The following is a 19,233-nucleotide window of genomic DNA, read 5'->3' as shown; positions in this document are numbered from 1 at the left end:
GCAGAGGTGGCATTTTAAATTTCTGCTCATGTGATCTAAATTCAGATACGTGTATGCTTTAGATAGTCTGATGGCGTGTAAATATTTAAATCAATATAGGACATGGCTGGTTGTGGCATGGTGACTGTCAAGGATATACAGTTATACAGCCACATACATTTGATATCATACCAGTGCCAGCTTTATGAACAAGGTTTAACTATTAAAGGAGTGATGTATATTGGGGCTATGCCAATTGTCACCACAGATGTCAAGTGGAAATATATTACAGGGTGCTGCCCTTTTGATTTTCCAACATGATGAGTCCCACCTTCCCCCAGGGTAGCAAACCACCCCTAGTAGTCTCTTTGGAGCACTGCTTTAGAGGCAGCACTGACATTACAATACGTGCCTCACACCATGGTGCTGATCACTGGAGCTCTTTCGACACTAGCAGGTATGGGAAGGAGGAGAGTTTAGAGTTCGCAGAGTGTGCAGGTAGGTCTGGAAAGTGGTCCTACCACCTAGTTTTGCTTTTTCTGTCCCCTTCCTTTCCTGCAAGCAATGAACTTTTCATTGATGTGATAAGGCAAAGGGTACTTGTTACAACACCTGGGATTTTAACCCTTACAGCAGGCATGCTTTTGATCAATCCCCTGTGGCATTTTGCCTTCACAAGGAGATAGGCACCCCCTCATTCTTTGGTTCATTTCTGAACTTCGACAAGAAAGGAAGAATTAATCTAGACCTTTGTTGAGGATTCAGTCTATCCCAAAGTCCTCTGCCATGGAGGCGAGGGAAGAAGGCATCCAAGCAGAGGAGAGCTATGTCCCCTCACCATCCTAAGGAACAGTGAAGTTGACTGCCATTTTGCAAAGGCCTCACTATAGCTGCTCTGGAACCAATACCCTGTGCCGGGAGGTGGAGGGTACCCAGTAGCTGTCAGCAAAGTTCTGTGGCATGGGCGTGGAGCGGAGGACTCACCTTGTTCTGGTGCTCCCCATTTGGGACTCACAGCAACCCAGATCAAACACAGTTGAAATCTTGTTTCACTGCCTCAAGCTATATTTGAGCTGGTTCTGGCACTCCTCAAACTTTGAGTTCATTACCTGCATAATTGAGCGTTTTGAAGCCTATTCACACCAGTGAAGATTGCTGGCGCCTTGAGTGCTAACTCATTGCTAGGAAAGCATGTGACTCGCTGCATTCCAAGCCCCTCATCAACCCAACAGAACCTCCTCTGAACCGCTGACCTGACCCACTGGAAACCATTGTGTGAATAGCCAACTTGACCCAGCGGAAGCATTCTTTCGACCCGACTCGACCCCTGGCTCAAACCTTTTCTGGCTCATTTATTTGCTCTGTCTCACCTCCTCTCGACGCTCATCCTATGTCGACTTGCCACTGAATAATTGGACTCACACCATCGTGACAAAGCTCTGACCCCAAGAAGGCTCATAGAAGACTGGCATACCTCTGTCAAGCACAGAAGATAAAGAAATAATGTATGGTGAAGAGGCCTTGTTCACCTAGTCAACCTTTGGGGCTATGTGCGATTTTTAAGCCCCCACCGATCTGCCTTTTTCTTACAAGACACCTTCTTCAACATTTCCATTGTGCCAAATGAGTGTCTGAACACTCCTGCTCATCTGCCCAGAGTGTTATTCTACAACAGCGTGCCACAGCAGAAAACATGGGGGTGGGGTTTTGCTTGTCTTTTGAGTTAGTGATGTACATTTATTTGTCTAATTACAATTCTATATTTTTGTAGATAGTTGATTGGACATTCCTGTGTTTTGAACCCATTGTACTTACATTATTTGGGTTGCTACTGTTATCAGCTCAGACCCATCCAGGAGATATCGCCTGCTCTTGGCCAGCACTGCCACTTACGATGAAAGAGGTATACCTTTTGGGCTGTGCCTGTTTCAGTTTTATAGTTAGGATCATTCCTGGTTTAGTAGCAGCTTGCTTTACCCACTACTCAGCCGTGTGCACTGCTGTCACAGATAGCCCTGGAAGCCGCAGACTCAAAGAGCACACCTGCCTGAGCCTACCGCAGCAATATTATAATTATTATTATAATTGGTTATTTATAACGGGCAGCGGTTTCTAAGCGTGGACCCGGGGATCGAACCTGGTCTTGCTTCCAAGGCGAGCACTTTTCCCCTGAGCTATCCTCAAGGGACACATATGAAAAATACTATACATTCGACAAAGCTAATCGGCCTCAATAAATGGAAAACACATCAAATAAACACTGTAGCATATTAAAAGCCAATACTGATGTTAATGAGATATTACATTATGCTGCTTAAATAAGTTTGGCTGCACATATATGTACAGTGCAAATACACAAAAGTTGTGACTTTGAAGTCTAGCATAGGAACTACAGACGTGGTCGCTCATTAAAACAGAACGAGCTACTGCTAAGTCCATGTACTCTTTATAGACGCAGAATCAAATTCAGACATATAAAGTATGGAAAGTGGTCCTACCACCTAGGTTTGCTTTTTCTGTCCCCTTCCTTTCCTGCAAGCAATGAACTTTTCATTGATGTGATAAGGCAAAGGGTACTTGTTACAACACCTGGGATTTTAACCCTTACAGCAGGCATGCTTTTGATCAATCCCCTGTGGCATTTTGCCTTCACAAGGAGATAGGCACCCCCTCATTCTTTGGTTCATTTCTGAACTTCGACAAGAAAGGAAGAATTAATCTAGACCTTTGTTGAGGATTCAGTCTATCCCAAAGTCCTCTGCCATGGAGGCGAGGGAAGAAGGCATCCAAGGCAGAGGAGAGCTATGTCCCCTCACCATCCTAAGGAACAGTGAAGTTGACTGCCATTTTGCAAAGGCCTCACTATGGCTGCTCTGGAACCAATACCCTGTGCCGGGAGGTGGAGGGTACCCAGTAGCTGTCAGCAAAGTTCTGTGGCATGGGCGTGGAGCGGAGGACTCACCTTGTTCTGGTGCTCCCCATTTGGGACTCACAGCAACCCAGAAGATCAAACACAGTTGAAATCTTGTTTCACTGCCTCAAGCTATATTTGAGCTGGTTCTGGCACTCCTCAAACTTTGAGTTGATTACCTGCATAATTGAGCGTTTTGAAGCCTATTCACACCAGTGAAGATTGCTGGCGCCTTGAGTGCTAACTCATTGCTAGGAAAGCATGTGACTCGCTGCATTCCAAGCCCCTCATCAACCCAACAGAACCTCCTCTGAACCGCTGACTTGACCCACTGGAAACCATTGTGTGAGTAGCCAACTTGACCCAGTGGAAGCATTCTTTCGACCCGACTCGACCCCTGGCTCAAACCTTTTCTGGCTCATTTATTTGCTCTGTCTCACCTCCTCTCGACGCTCATCCTATGTCCACTTGCCACTGAATAATTGGACTCACACCATCGTGACAAAGCTCTGACCCCAAGAAGGCTCATAGAAGACTGGCATACCTCTGTCAAGCACAGAAGATAAAGAAATAATGTATGGTGAAGAGGCCTTGTTCACCTAGTCTACCTTTGGGGCTATGTGCGATTTTTAAGCCCCCACCGATCTGCCTTTTTCTTACAAGACACCTTCTTCAACATTTCCATTGTGCCAAATGAGTGTCTGAACACTCCTGCTCATCTGCCCAGAGTGTTATTCTACAACAGCGTGCCACAGCAGAAAACATGGGGGTGGGGTTTTGCTTGTCTTTTGAGTTAGTGATGTACATTTATTTGTCTAATTACAATTCTATATGTTTGTAGATAGTTGATTGGACATTCCTGTGTTTTGAACCCATTGTACTTACATTATTTGGGTTGCTACTGTTATCAGCTCAGACCCATCCAGGAGATATCGCCTGCTCTTGGCCAGCACTGCCACTTACGATGAAAGAGGTATACCTTTTGGGCTGTGCCTGTTTCAGTTTTATAGTTAGGATCATTGCTGGTTTAGTAGCAGCTTGCTTTACCCACTACTCAGCCGTGTGCACTGCTGTCACAGATAGCCCTGGAAGCCGCAGACTCAAAGAGCACACCTGCCTGAGCCTACCGCAGCAATATTATAATTATTATTATAATTGGTTGTTTATAACGGGCAGCGGTTTCTAACGTGGACCCGGGGATCGAACCTGGTCTTGCTCCCAAGGCGAGCACTTTTCCCCTGAGCTATCCTCACGGGACACATATGAAAAATACTATACATTCGACAAAGCTAATCGGCCTCAATAAATGGAAAACACATTAAATAAACACTGTAGCATATTAAAAGCCAATACTGATGTTAATGAGATATTACATTATGCTGCTTAAATAAGTTTGGCTGCACATATATGTACAGTGCAAATACACAAAAGTTGTGACTTTGAAGTCTAGCATAGGAACTACAGACGTGGTCGCTCATTAAAACAGAACGAGCTACTGCTAAGTCCATGTACTCTTTATAGACGCAGAATCAAATTCAGACATATATAGTAGAGGTTAAAGCCACACTTTATTCTAATCTATTTATTTATTTAGATAATATACATATGGCTGTCAAGTCTTGGATACACAACGTAAATCATCACATTATAAAAACAGTATAAAAATTAAACAATGTAGATGTCAAATAACATAACATATTATATACAGTACACATTGAACATTAATCCTAGAAGGACATGTGAGTTCAATAAAAGGTAATCCCCAGGAATACTTCATGACTACACACGTTAAGGCATGTTACAATAACCACTGAAATATGTACACATTTTACAAAAATGCAAATAAGACTGACAAGGGGGAATGAGGGTTTCTTGCAGAGTGCCACTAAAGGGACAACAATCATATAAGGCCCCACGCCAAAGGGATTTGGCGAAATGATTAATTGTGTCTACCTTATGTGTTACGTATTATGTGTTTTCGTATTATGTGTTACGTATTATGTATTTTCGTATTGTTTCATACTCTTCTATTAATAGATTGATGTATATGCCATATCAGTGTAAGGGGTCAGTAGAAAGATAGAGCTGCATTTAAGCAAAAATGTCTCGGAACAACAGTGACATATGTTCACAGTACCCTTTGGTATGTATTTTATCAAACTGTGAAAGTGTGCATTTTTGTTTTTGTTTAACATGAATTTCCTGAAACATCCTTTTGCTATTACTTCACAGTATACTGCATGCATGAACCGCAGAAGGGATAGTTTAGTTTAGTTTAATTTTGTATTTCTGTAGCACACTTAACTCTCAGGTATCAAGGCGCATTAACTTGGTTACAAAGTTACATATTACAATTACAGGATGCATATAAAAACACGAGTCATAGAGATATAATATACATACATGCAATATACATACATACAAAGAACCTAGGCATTAAGCTCAGTGTAAGATTAGAACAGGTAAAGATGTAGATTCCTGTATGGCATTTTTTCAGTCTGCGTTTTTATCAGATAAGTGTCAGCAAAATTGCTGACGTCCACATATTTTTTCCTTGGGTACATGATTTAGTACTGGTAAATTAACTGGTAAATCGCCTTTTATTAGTAAAATCTCGTTTGTCTCGAGACACTCCCTGAGTTGGTGAACCTATTGTGGACATCCCTGTATGACCTACAGGTTGCAGGTCAACTCCGGGCGGTACTGGGTTTCATCAATTAGAAGCATAGAGTTGGAGAATGGTGGCACCTATTTTCTACAGTACTACCCTGCAGCAGGACTGTAACAGTATAATAGTCAAAAATAAATATTGTTAAGATATTTTCTTCCCAATAGCAAAATAATGTATGGTCCTTAGTGTATTTATTTTGACTCATTTTATCTAAACAAAAGTGATTGATATACAGTGGGAAATAACCCATATCAACTGGTTACACATGTGATAATGAGTAACTTAGCATGCCTTTTTGCGTTGCAGTTGAACATATTAATTTGGTCATGTGTGTTCATGTGTATTACTAGAACCTCAATGGTTAAAAAGGGACGAGGGCAACACCTGAAAGGACCTCCGCTAGAGTGGCATATAATGGCTGCAGTTACTGTAATTTGATGACCCATTGCCCAAGTAAGGCATAGGTCTGCAACTTTTGGATTTTCAGGTATTTTGGACAACAACGCCCATCAGACCTAGCCAGCAAAGTCAATGGTGAAGGATCATGGAAGTTGTGGTCCAGAACATCTGAAAAGCCACAAGTTGCAGACCCCTCTTCGTGAAACAAGTGAAATTATGCATAATATAGTATATCATGTTGAATTAATACTAAGTAAGTCTTTTGGTTGCAACGCATTGTTGAACTAATCAAGAATATTCTAATCACATAGGTGTGATCACATACTGCTTCATTCTGAGTTCAATGGTTACTTGTTTTTCACACAGAGATCTGATCCTCGGAGCCCTGCGACTCTGGGTATGACCAGCACATGGCACGGTTTCCATTCAGCACCCTACTGCTCCTGCTCTCTATCCCCTCAACATGGACATCCATGCCTGGATGCCGTCTACAGCCATTGGGAGTCGGGGGGTCCTTCCAAGATGGCGACGTTATCCTCGGCGGGATTTTCCCCATATACTACAAGACAGTGTTTCCAAAAATCTCTTTCACTGAGCCTCCGGGACGACAGACCTGTGAGATGTATGCAAGTTATTCCCTACCACATAATTCCAGAGAACTTCAAGTGTGTGCACTTTTCAAGAACAAGAATGTGATCACAGTTTAGATGGGTTCTGCTTTGAATTTTTAATAAATCTGAAAATATGTGCACTGTGAATAGTAGATCTACAATTACAAAGTTAATGGTTCGATGTGTCTTTCCTTATTTGTAAACTACATACTCTTTTGTACTTCCCTTAGTTTTAGTTTTAGGTCCTACCGCTGGGTCCTCTCCATGCTCTTCGCCGTAGATGAGATTAACCGAAATCCGTCACTGTTGCCCAATATCACTCTGGGTTTTGAAATCCTCGACTCCTGCAATGCAGTGAAAGGTGCACTTGAGGGCATCACACAGCTGACAGCGAGGAAGGAGGATTCCATCCTCAACTATCAGTGCCAAGGCTCTTCTTCCAAACTGTTGGCCATCATTGGAGATGCCGGCATGGCACAGACAGTAGCCATGGCCCAACTCTTAGGACTCTACAGGCTGCCACAGGTAAGACCGCTGCCCTATGGGCAAGGAAGTAAACCAATTTATATAACCACAGATATGTGTTACTGGCCACCGCACTGGATGGACACAAACATAAGGACATACATTCAAAGAAGGGCATCCAGTCTTGCATGCTCACTCGAAAGGTCAAACTAGCAACCCAGTTATGGTTAATATTGAAAATGATAATGCAAAGCAATTCTTCTCATTATCTGTAAACCAATCAATCTTTTGTGAATGTGTGACGTGTGACACAGAATCAAACTAGTAAAATCTGGGAAATTTATTTTGGAACATCCTTCCTCAGAGCCAATCTACCCATCTGGTCCTTAGAAAAGGCTGCCGCTGTGCCATCAGATAGAAGGTTTTTAGCAAACCAAAGAAATAATCTATAGCTCAGCCAAAAGGTGAGGCAAAACAGCACCAGGTCAGAATCCATATTGAATAATATTCAATACGGTTTATAGTGATTTTATTGAATGACATTTTTTTCGAATGCCGGTATCTTGAAAACATTTCGTCGAATAAAAAATTCTAATGTTTATTATTATTTGGTTCTTTTTAATGGGGGCTTCCCCCAAAACCCTGTTTTTTTAAACACTTTTTTAACTTACAAAACCCAAAAAAACATATTAAATATAAAAAAAATACATTTAAAAAAAATCTACAAAATGTTTTTGAGATAATTGCATTTCGAAAAAATGCATTAAAAAAAATGACCGGATCCCATTCAATACATTTTTATTATGTGCCATAGGCAAATACATTATCTCATTGTATTATGCTGATGTGTCTCTTGATATGTCCTGTGCTGTCTTTTAGTCTCAGTAAAATTCCCAGAATGAATAACTTTTTTTAAGGTCTTGGAAGTAATATCATTGTTTGTGTGTTTGACTATTTGCCCTTACTAAATGATGGGTTGAACTTTAAAGTCTCACGCCCCAAACAGACACATGATCTGTAGTCAATCCCAGGGTCGACCGACTAGACACCTCCCTAACCCGTCCAAGATGTACTCGGGGAAGATCATTACCAATCTCATGCCATTCAAAAGGTCTCTACCCACAAGGGGCAGAGCAATAAACAGTAGAGGAGCAACACAGCAATGTACTCATGGTGCACACGAGCGAATCAATAAATAAAAGTAAAATAACAAAATAAGCATATTTATAAATTGACAGACGATGCACCTTCCACCACAATGCAAAGAAGCTTGAGCCCTATCAGCACCAATCCCACGCGGAAGCTCTGGTGATCCAAGCAGCCTATTGAGGTGGTGTGGAATTTGCCAATGGTTACTTGAGGGATAGAGCATTCCTGGCACAGGAATGGGAGTGAACTAAGCCTGGCTCAGGCAATGCCCGGAATGTCATGCCTATGTTGCTCCCGTGAACTGGTTTCGAGAGCTGGGATATGAATGCTGTCATAGGGATGCACTGACTATGCCTTCTACTTCAGGACGAGAATGGCATATTGAGATCAGATGAGAGTGTGGTGGGGGCTGAAGTATATATGCATGTACTGGATTTCCTTAGCACAAATATAATTCGTTAACAATGGAGCACGGTGCAGCTAGTGGTGGGGTACAATGTTACAGGAGGAGCAGAGGAGATACAGGCAGCAGGACAGACAGATATTCTGCAGTATTTGGCGGAGATGCGGTACATTGGAGGGGGTTGTCAGATCTTACTGGATATGCAAAGCGGTTTTGACAAGTAATAGACAGCGAGACAGAATAAATATCAGAACTTTAACTAAAGACGATATGAAGGAGGGGAGAGGAAGATTGGTGGGTAAAGTGGAGCACAGCACAGTACAAGGCTTGGGTCCTTACTTGAGGGTCACAACTGGGGCTCCACCTTGGGAAAGAACTGCATGGCGGTGCTGTCCCTGATGGATGCTGGCTAATGGAGACACTGAGGTTAAATAGGGATCTCAAAGCCTTCAGGAGGGATGTGGGCTTCATTCCTAGACAAAGAGACTGACACTGGTGGAATGGCTGCCAAGATGAGGGAAGAAATCTGGATCCCCAGCTTCTGGTCCATGGATATTGTTCAGAAAGAGTGGAGGATGCACACCGAATTTGAATGGATCCTGGTCACTGCAATTCGAGTACAAATATGTAAGCCACAGGAAGAATCAGAGTCTTGAATTAATGTAATAGGTGTAAGTGTCTATATAAAGAGAGTCCCTGACTCCTCAGAATATGTTGTACATACCTTAGCCCAGATAAAAAAGTGTTCACAGGAGGTGGAAGTAGTATGGTCAAGCCCTTGTACATGAATGATCTGCCAGATGAGATCAGCCTCATTGTTAATTTAATCCTTGAGGGATGTGTCTACAGAGGTCCCTGATACTGTCCACTGTGTGTTTCTGGTATTGTATAGGGTTATCTTACAGAGATATGTTGCAGTCACCAGGAACTCTCAGCACCCACTTCCAGAACATTTCCTGCCAGAAACATGATTCTTTGCGTGGAACTGTAATGCTGTGCACAAGTTTATCTGGTGGCCAGTCTAGATTCCATCGACGTCTGTTCATGTTCTCAACTACCAATGTATGTTAAGCTGAAAAATTCGAGCACAGAACAAGCAAATGAACAGAGGAAGTATGCTAACATTCACTAAATGGGTTATGCGCAGTACTTAGTGTCCAGGTAGTTACTGCAAATGAATCATAACGGAGTAACCGATAAGTTGTTTCCTAAGTCTTTCCCAGCATAATAAGGAATCGGTGGAGAAATTATACAAAATTATATAAAGAATGCAATTCATGCGCAGTGTACACTGAGATAACAATGTGTTTATTGGTGATAGGATGAATGGAATAGCAAAAAACAACACACTCTCATGATGCCACGTGTGAAATATCTAGAGAGAAGATCCTGAAGTAGCGATGGAGTTAGTGGTAGACAAGGAACCTGCCACTACTTTTGGCCCTGGAGAAGGTTACCTATCTGGGATTCCAGATCTGTAGACCTTTTAATCAGAATAGAGTAAGGTCAAAGCTCATTCCACTAGCTGCAAAAATGAAGAAACTCAAATATAAATATTGTAGATCCACCATAGTTCCACTCTTAAAGTTCTATAGAAGTAAAGTAATACCTTCATTGATCTCTGGCCTAGAAGTGATAGACACTCCCATATAATTGGTCTTTGATAGACTGGAAGGGTAGATCTGGAAAAGAGGTTTGTATTTGCAAGGGGCTCCAACAATAACAGCTAGAAGTAGGCTACAATCTATGTATTCATCATCCTTTCAAATACATTAATGATATTATATAGAGTAATGGACCCCCCAAAGATCCCTATATGAAACCCTGAACATAATTTTAGATAAAGGTACATCATCGGTGCTAAATACATTTTAGAATGAATGCATTGAGGTTCTTGGGAAAATAAATAACGAGCTAAATTAAAATACCTAATCCAAGAGCCAGAAACACATTTATGAGATTAAGGCTTAGCAAGTTAGGTACTCTAGATGTGTGGGGACCTAGGAGAGGTTTTTATGTGAAAACTGTATGTTAGGTTGTAATTGTAGGTTTGATATAATTCTGATGTATGAATTAATGTGGTTTTAGAAAAATGAATACAAAATTGAGATGCTGGTATTGGTAAAACCATACAGAAAATAAATGAATAATAAATGCAAATGTATTTATCATCCACTTCAACAAATAATAAAATTCAACTTGGATAAAACAGATAGAATGATCTGCCCAACTAAGACCCTAAACCCCACCACTATCTGTTGGACGGAACACATGGAAACCTGCCCAACAAGACAGTAAAAACAACAGGATTATTATAGACATTACTCTGTAACCACAAATTCAATCCCTGATCAGATAATGCTTTTCCCCCTAATATCATCCAATATCACCCAATTTAACCAACTTTTCTGACATTCATTACGAGTGTAGCTGTGCAGGAAAAAAGTGGTGGCAACAGAATTACCGCCACTTTTCCCGCTCTGCCATACTACAAACTTGGCCCGTGAGTGGGGGATTTACCTCCAGCATCAGGCTGGAGGTAAATCCTCCCACTTTCTGCTGAAAAATATGCAAAAATCATTGGAATTACTGGAGCAGAATTACTGCCGAAATCTTCCACGGAGTCCTACGGACTCCAGATTGATGGGGACTAACACCAACACTACCACTTGTAATGTGGCGGTAAATCCACCAGATCAAGTGGCGGTCACAGTAATTACAGTGGGCGGCATTCTGGCGGATTTACCACCAGAATACTGCCCAACACAGAACACTTCTGGTCATCATGCTGGCACTATCCCGTTTGGACAACGCCAAGTGTATAGATAGGAAGACATCACCGTAGCTCTTCAGACCCTGCCCTCTCCCACGCTCTGTCCAATGCAAGATCCATTTCAAAACACTCTGCATTATCACAGGGCTGCCAAAGGCAGAGGCCCAGAAGTAATCATGGAAAAGTGTACCAGTTATGTCCTGAGCAGAGAGGCTCCACATTCGCTATGGTGGCCACTAACGTCGAAAGTACCATTTACAGACACTTTGCAAACAGGAGAACCACTTGGTGTTGCTAGGTCTGGAAAATACATGGGTCTAATCTAATGTCGAGAATGTCGGGGCTCTGGGCTAGCTATCCTTTCGGTTGTAGCCCCTGAGTTTCTATCTGGGGCTACAATGAAAAGACCTGGGGCTAGAGCCCCCTCTGCCCGCCCACCCTAGCAACGCCTCTGCACTTGACCTTGAGGAAACTATTGAAAACCTGTCTCTTCTCCAAGCCATAGGTAAGAATACACCAGAATGAGAAATGACAGCCACGACTGAAGGGAAGCTTGAACACACCCTACCCACGTTAAATGGCGGCATTCCAATTTTCGCCCTATGAAGAGGCGCACAGGGTGGGGGTTTAGACCCCCTTCTGAAAAAATGGGGAATACTACCAGCAAACTTTTTTGCCAGCAGGATTTAGTACAGTAGTCTTCAGGCATAGATCCCTAAAAGAACATCTCTGTGTACAGTGGACAGCATACCTAAGCACAGACATCCCATGCACATTGATGTAAACCAGATGCCCCCATCCTTTTTTAACAATAAATAACTAAGGACGCCATTTTGGTGCTGCTTGTTGGACTGTGTGTGGAACAAAACACTCCAACACTCCCCAAACATGGACCAGATGTCCCACCCCTCTATCAGAGAATTCAAGAACCTAAGAAACATGTTAAACAAGACCAAATAAGCATTACCCCATTGAGGCCTGCTTATTTGACAATTCAGACAACAAATACACCACCTTGCTCATTAGATAATACTCAACATAGGCATCCCACTAACAGGTCACACACCATAAAAAGAAAAGTCCAACCAAACCCCATTGGAACAAAGAACTGCAGATATGAGACCAGCAAGAACGCACAACACTCACCTGCACCTATGCAAAGTGAACTAAACGACCCATGTTGAATGCAGGGTTGTAGGCAGTGACTTTGGGCCCCCTGGACATTCACAGTCTATGGGACGTACCACCCTAGACATGGGCTCCAATAACCAACCTTCCCACTGATGGAACACACAGTCTTTCATCCGCTACACCGAATAGCATGCAATGCAGAAGGGGTAGAGATGGGTTCATTTCCATACAGCTGTGCAGAAATGGGCAGGGAAGCAGGAGAGTAGCCCTAGGTAAAAAAATGTGGGCTGAGCACAGAAACCTCAGTTAATATACATTTAGTCAGGTACATTGATAATGAGCTTTCTAATGGTATATCCTCGGGCCCTGGAGGACATGACTTTCCAGCACCCTTCTAGACCTGTACATGCCAACCCGTGAGGTACACACCACCCGGCTTGCAGATCTTCCCTCATAACCTATTTGCAGCTGATCCAACAGCTCTGTGCCCACGTGCTGGACCATTCAGGTTCCCAGGCTGTTAACCAAACCATACATTTGTGAAGCATTCCCTGGTAACACAGTGTTATTTGGACATTACTGCATGTTCCCAGGCTCTGGATCAAGCCTGACGTAATATAGGCACTGGCGTATTGGCTCGTGTGTGCGTGGCAACCAACTGACCCTCATTCTTGCCTCCTTAATCATGGCAGCGGCTTATTGTGACATTCGATAACAAACATGAATTGTGCCACACAGACAGCATTTACTTTCCAACTGTATGCATCAACACATCAGGGTTGCCACATTATATTTCCCACTAAACTTTTCTCTCTTGCAGAACTGAATATGAAGAGGATGCCAAAATGACAATATTTGCACTATAGAATAAACAGTTACATGACAGTACATTCAATTATAAAATCTTAGTAAGCAGAAGATACTGGGGTAGCACCTACAAAAGGTGTGCAACTCCACATTTGGCAATTGGTTTTGTAATGTGGTTGGCACAACATTGCTGAACCTTCACAAATCAATAACGTCCCACCAGGGATTTGTATCCATTGAAAACCCTAACAATGGCCCAATCAAAGAGGTCAGAGTACCGATATAGTCAAGGATGGAAACTAAGCAGCATACATATTAGGGTTACAAAGATCAAGGTTCTGCTATTTTTCAGTACAGACCATTGTCCTAGCCCTGGCTGACCCAGGAATGACAACATGCCTGTCATCACACATAAGCAAAATGAACCCGGCTTGAAGAAACTAACACTGAAAAAAAAATTCCCTAAGATTTCATATCCAGGGCACATGCTCCCAGCAGATTGGTTGTGCCGCTATGGCATAGGACAGTGTGGAAATGGTAAGCTCAATGTGCATGAGGGTGTTGTTCTCCAGACACCTGATGTCTGCACTCAACCTTTGCACTTGCCACCTACTTGCCGTTACTTTTACTTATTGTTATTATTCTATTCCCATGTACTGCACTGTCCCTTCCCCCTCCCACCCACAGTTTCCCCCACCCCCCATCCCACGCACTTGCCCAATATGAATGACACCTGGCCTAGTATGATCGTTGTCTGTCCTTCCTTTGTTCCCCCTCCCTTGCCTCATCACGCCTTGTGTATAGGCGCGTTATAAATGCCATATCATGTCATATCATATCATATCATATCATGATTGATGCAAGGATTTAATATATTAGCAAGTATCAAAAGGGAATTGGTGAGGGTAAATATGTAACTGAGGATCAAAAAGTGTATTTTATTTAAAATAATATTAATTTACACAGGTGAGCTACTTCACAGCTATACCTATCTCGAATGACAAGCATCTCTTGCCGTCCTTCTTCAGCATCGCCCCTGCAGACTATCTGCAGGCCTATGGACTGGCCCGTCTGGTGGCTCACTTCGGATGGACCTGGGTGGGGATTCTCAGCCAAGAAGGTGACTACAGCAGACTCAGCAGCCAGATCTTCAGGGATGAGATTGCAAAGGCTGGGGCTTGTGTGGCCTTTGTGGAAATCATTCCTGCCAGCTTTTCAAAGACAAGGGCATCACACATTTTGGAAGTGATCAAAAAATCTTCGGCCAAGGTGATTGCAATCTTGTCATTTGATGTCTATGTGAATCCATTCATGGAGGAGCTCTCCATGTGGGAACTCCCTGGGAGAGTTTGGATAGCTTTGGAGGCACCAAGTATTTCCAACAAGAATCTTGCAAGAGCCCTGGAAGGTACTCTGGGGCTAGTGATCCGGAATGGGAAGATGCCAGGCTTCAAAGACTTTGTTTTCAGCCTGAAGACATCCAGGTTTCCAAATGACCCTTACATAAAAATGTTTTGGGAGGAGGCCTTTGGTTGCCAATGGGTTGAGATTCCTGGCGACGACTCACCAGCAACCAGCCATGTCAGGAACAAGCAGAAGCCATGTTTAGGATCAGAGAATCTGAAAGATGCTGGACTATATTCTGACATTGATGACTTGAGAGTGACGTACAATGTTTACAAGTCAGCCTACGCTGTGGCCCATGCTTTGCATGCCCTTCTGACATGCCGTCCAGGAGAAGGTCCATTTGCTGGAGGGACATGTGTCAGCATTTATGATTACAAGTCATGGCAGGTAGGACTATATCTATTTTAAGAAGCTAGCACATGTTTTCAAAGAAATTGAGGAGGCATTCAATGATATGTATTTAATGGGCCTGTCAATGCCACTAATCACACATCTTGTCAAACCTATCTATATGCCTTCTCCTAGAGGGTTCAAGCTGGTACATACAGCTCAATTGAAAACATGCAAATCTGATCAACACATACAAACAGACGCAAGACAAATAAAACAATATGGGTTGATGAAAAGTTAAAAAGACAGTTGAAGTCGAAACAGCAGAGATAAATGTTCTTGTAAAGCTCCTAGGACACCTTTGAATGATTGATTGTACGATTAATATCTAGAGAATTTTTAGCACAAACTGCACTGTGATCTTTCCCTCAACAACATCAAAGGCATCTGCTTACAAAGATCCCTAGCACTACTTCCTGGAAAGGAAGGATATTTGAATAAATTATCAATAGCTACTGCTATATCCATGAACATGAATTGAAGAGAATGGCAGGGGTAGCAGAAGTGGCATGAAACATCTGATCACATGAATGTTGCACCTAACGACAAAACACACAATGGCATTGTACATGACCTTTGACAGTGATGACACCAAAGGAAGTGACCCACAGATATAAATAAGTTCATAAGCCTAAGATTAATAAAATACAAAGATTACTTTAGTTAACAACCATATTTAGCGTGGGTTCTATCCTCAGTTCAGGCTTGTTAGTGTTGGAAAAAGTCAATGCTCGATCAAAGAAAGCACGTCTACAGCTATCATTGTGGTACACCAGCCATCAGGTCCCAAAACAACCTTTGCAGAGAAATGGGCACAGCTGCTGGCAAGTATTCCAACCAGTGCTAATCAAATCCACTTAAATTGAATATATAAACCTCTGGCTCGATCAGCTGGCCAACCTGAACCCCGTCTTATCTACCCATATAATGAACCGATTGCGTTTATGGCCCCAGGGTTGACAAACCCACTCATAAAGAGTGGCATCCCCTTGACATAATTTAGTCCTTTGGAATTATTTTAAATCAAATGGCTCAGCTATCCTTATGAGACAGCTACATCTCATGAACAAATAAAAACGTCCAAACCAGTCCATATGTAACCAAACAGAAAGATCTTAAGTCCAAACATCAAATCCTAACAAAACTAATGAATAAAGTAAACCCACACAACCTGTGTGTTCGAAGCAGCAGGATAGCAAGGACAGTGCTTACTGGGTGGAGTGAGGTCCTTTCGAGGAGGTGTCTGAGGCTTTGGAAAGGTGGCGCAAGGCAGAGGGAGCCAAAGGAGGTTCTCTAGCAGCATATAGGAGCTGACCGACACACGACGGGAAACCAGTGAGTCTGCCGAGAAGTCAGAGGGCCCCCGGAGCCTGTCAAATGAACAGCAGAAGCTGGGAAAGTGCATAATAAGTAAAGGTCCAAAGCCAGAGGACAAAGAACTGTTAAATGGGGCATTATTAAATGCCCTTGTTATCAATGAAAGGAATGAATGGATGTAATGAACATTTTCAAGCAGCGAAAAGGCAAAGAGGCATTGTCAATACTTGCCAGCATTTTTTCAGAGATGCAAGTTATTATTGAAAGGAATGAATGATTGTAGCAAACATTGTCAATAATCATTGCCAAGAATCAATAAACACTGGATACGTTTCCTAGCAGGAGAGTGTAATGGGAACCTTATACTGGTCTTTGAAAACAAAAGCTACAAGAGAATGGTGATAAAGCAAGGTATAACAAAGTATCAAGCATATGTGAGCGAGCATTAAGTCTAGCCTCATTGAAGAGCTGAAACTGTGGCATAATGCATATGAAGCCAAGCCAAGTAAGGTGCACCAGTTTTGTGACCTGTAATGGGTGGACCGTGTGGTCCAACAACTGCACCTAGACCGAGTGCATCCACCTAATCAGAAGCCACTTTTGTGATTGAATCAAAGAAGATATATGTGAAATGAAATTGAGGAATTGAACTCTATAACTTTGTGAAAAGCGACTAACACAGAAGAGCTGTGAAGCATCCACGGGAGTTATGTTGTTTGGAACATTGAGAGATCTGGAAGATTGTTTTATTTGAGAACCTTCACAGACTTGAAAGCATGTGGAAGGGAACCCCTGTCTGATAACGTGAACTATGTGAACTTTGGGGAAGGGAAAACCCTTTTCCATCCAAGAGCTGGAAGAAGCGCTGAAACTTTATTGGGACACTTCATTTGATGCTGACATCCCTACATATTATATACAGTTAGATGTGAGGACAAGTATAGGTTGTGGACACAGACAGGCATTTGCTTTTGACTTCCTGACACAGACTATCATTAGTTTCATTTAGGTAGGGAAAACCCACCTTAGCATACGGCAAGTTAGGCCTTCTTCCAACCCCAACCATTGGTTAATAAAAAGGTTGTATCACAAAACTCTACTCAGTTGTCTGTGTCTACTTCACTACTTCATGATGCCTTCACAGCAGTCATCACTTACACTTTTACAAAAGTGCTTACAACTGTACACAGATGATTCACACAGTCTCCTGATCTTGGAATCTGAAAACACCATCATACAGATTACCAAACTCCTCCTAGGAATCTAGCACTGTATCGAAGATAATAATCTCTTTCTCAATGCCTCAAAAAAACAGATTATCGTCTTCTGTTTACCGGTATGCAGCCCGGGAATACACGGGCATTAGAAGCCCAGGGCAAAAGGTCACATACAAAAGTGTGCCTTGCTGTGCTGTGCCCCGGGCTTCCAGCTTTGTGGTATGCAGAGCGCCCAAGAGACAGAGAAGCACGCAGCCAGAGGCCGGAGCCCGCAGCAGTTAAGTAGTTGAGTGGGCACGAGTGGATGGACAGGGGCGGTGTGTGCCCCATAGTAGATGGTGGTTCGGAAGTGTGCCCCCAACTTGGTCTGAGAGGTCCATGCCCAAAAGGTTGCATCAGCGAAATGCAGTCTTTTGTGCTGCAATCTGCGGGTGCAACCTTTTATGCATGACCCGTGGACAAAGATCCAGTTTACCTTCCCTTGCTTCAATACAGTTCAAATAGCTGCACCTCATAGGACCAACCCCTCCCCCATTGACAAGTCTAAAAAGTTAGGATTCATCTTTTGCCAACAAAGTGTAACTTCAACCTCAAATAGGATCCCTTGAACAAAAGTCCCACATCAAGTTCCACTTCCTTAAGAAGATTGCACTGGATCTTTAAAAGAAACACAACATTGAAATTAGCAGAGCACTCGTCCTCTCACCTCTGTACTATTGTAAAGGCCACTAAATGGAATTAGACTAAAATACACTTAAGCACCTGCATGTAATTCTAAACAAAACATCAAGGCTTGTGCTGGGTCTATAGCATTGGGATTGAATCATAAATTACCAGGCTTGAAAGCCATCAATTGGCTCGGCTCCCCTTGGAGAATCGACTCCTACACAAAAACTTCACCAAACAACTCAAACACTGGACACGACCCTCCGGATACAACTAACCCCAGTGCACAACACATAGCACCCAGAAAGCTCACACACACAGGCACCAATTCCTCCTGGCTCTGCACGCATCAACAGATGGGCGCAACAACTATCCTGTCCAAGATCGGACTGTTCTCCAGCTATTTCTATTAAACTCGAACAACCCTGCTGTGAGCCTGCTAAAAGCTACCTATTGTGTCTTACCAGGTTAAATAATCACTTTAGTGTTGGCATACGTAAAACCATGATATTTGTGAGTAAGGAATTAGGAACATTCTGATTCTTCTCTCTGAGTAAACCCTTTTATCGGACTCAGTGACACCATGGGCCTGAACCTACCTCCTGACTCTCTATTCATTCTTCACTGTTTGGCGTTTCATGTGCATCCCCTCCCCATGTTGTTCTGTAGGCCTGTATACATGGTGCACTGCAGCAGTACTCCATCAAGTGTGCGCCTTACACAACACCCAAAATAATGAGAAATATAAATGGATAAATATGTATAAGATATGCAGAGTATGGTCACTCTATATAAGGTATAGACTCACACTGCTGATTTCACGTTTTAAGAGCAGCCGTGGATGCTACCCACTTCAGTTAATGCTTCATAGGCCTGGTATAAACCACACTATGATATGTGCTGCATCCCACAATATAGCAAAATACCATGTGGGGGT

General features: G+C 42.7%; 1 protein-coding gene across 1 annotated transcript in view; it reads left to right on the top strand.

Moving 5' to 3' along the window:
* The window catches only part of LOC138463930 (extracellular calcium-sensing receptor-like), a 128,918-nt gene that overhangs the window by 65,267 nt on the left and 44,418 nt on the right, over positions 1 to 19,233 (top strand). The window contains exons 2-3 of the mRNA XM_069607214.1: positions 6,802 to 7,096; positions 14,266 to 15,093. Of these exons, the coding sequence (XP_069463315.1) occupies positions 6,802 to 7,096; positions 14,266 to 15,093 (1,123 nt within the window). The remainder of the gene's footprint in view (positions 1 to 6,801; positions 7,097 to 14,265; positions 15,094 to 19,233) is intronic.

Source organism: Ambystoma mexicanum, chromosome 1p (assembly GCF_040938575.1).
Source record: "Ambystoma mexicanum isolate Mex_15411 chromosome 1p, UKY_AmexF1_1, whole genome shotgun sequence".
In the NCBI taxonomy this organism is placed as follows: domain Eukaryota; kingdom Metazoa; phylum Chordata; class Amphibia; order Caudata; family Ambystomatidae; genus Ambystoma; species Ambystoma mexicanum.
Note: the sequence above shows the minus strand (reverse complement) of the source record. Positions and strands in the feature narration are given on the sequence as shown.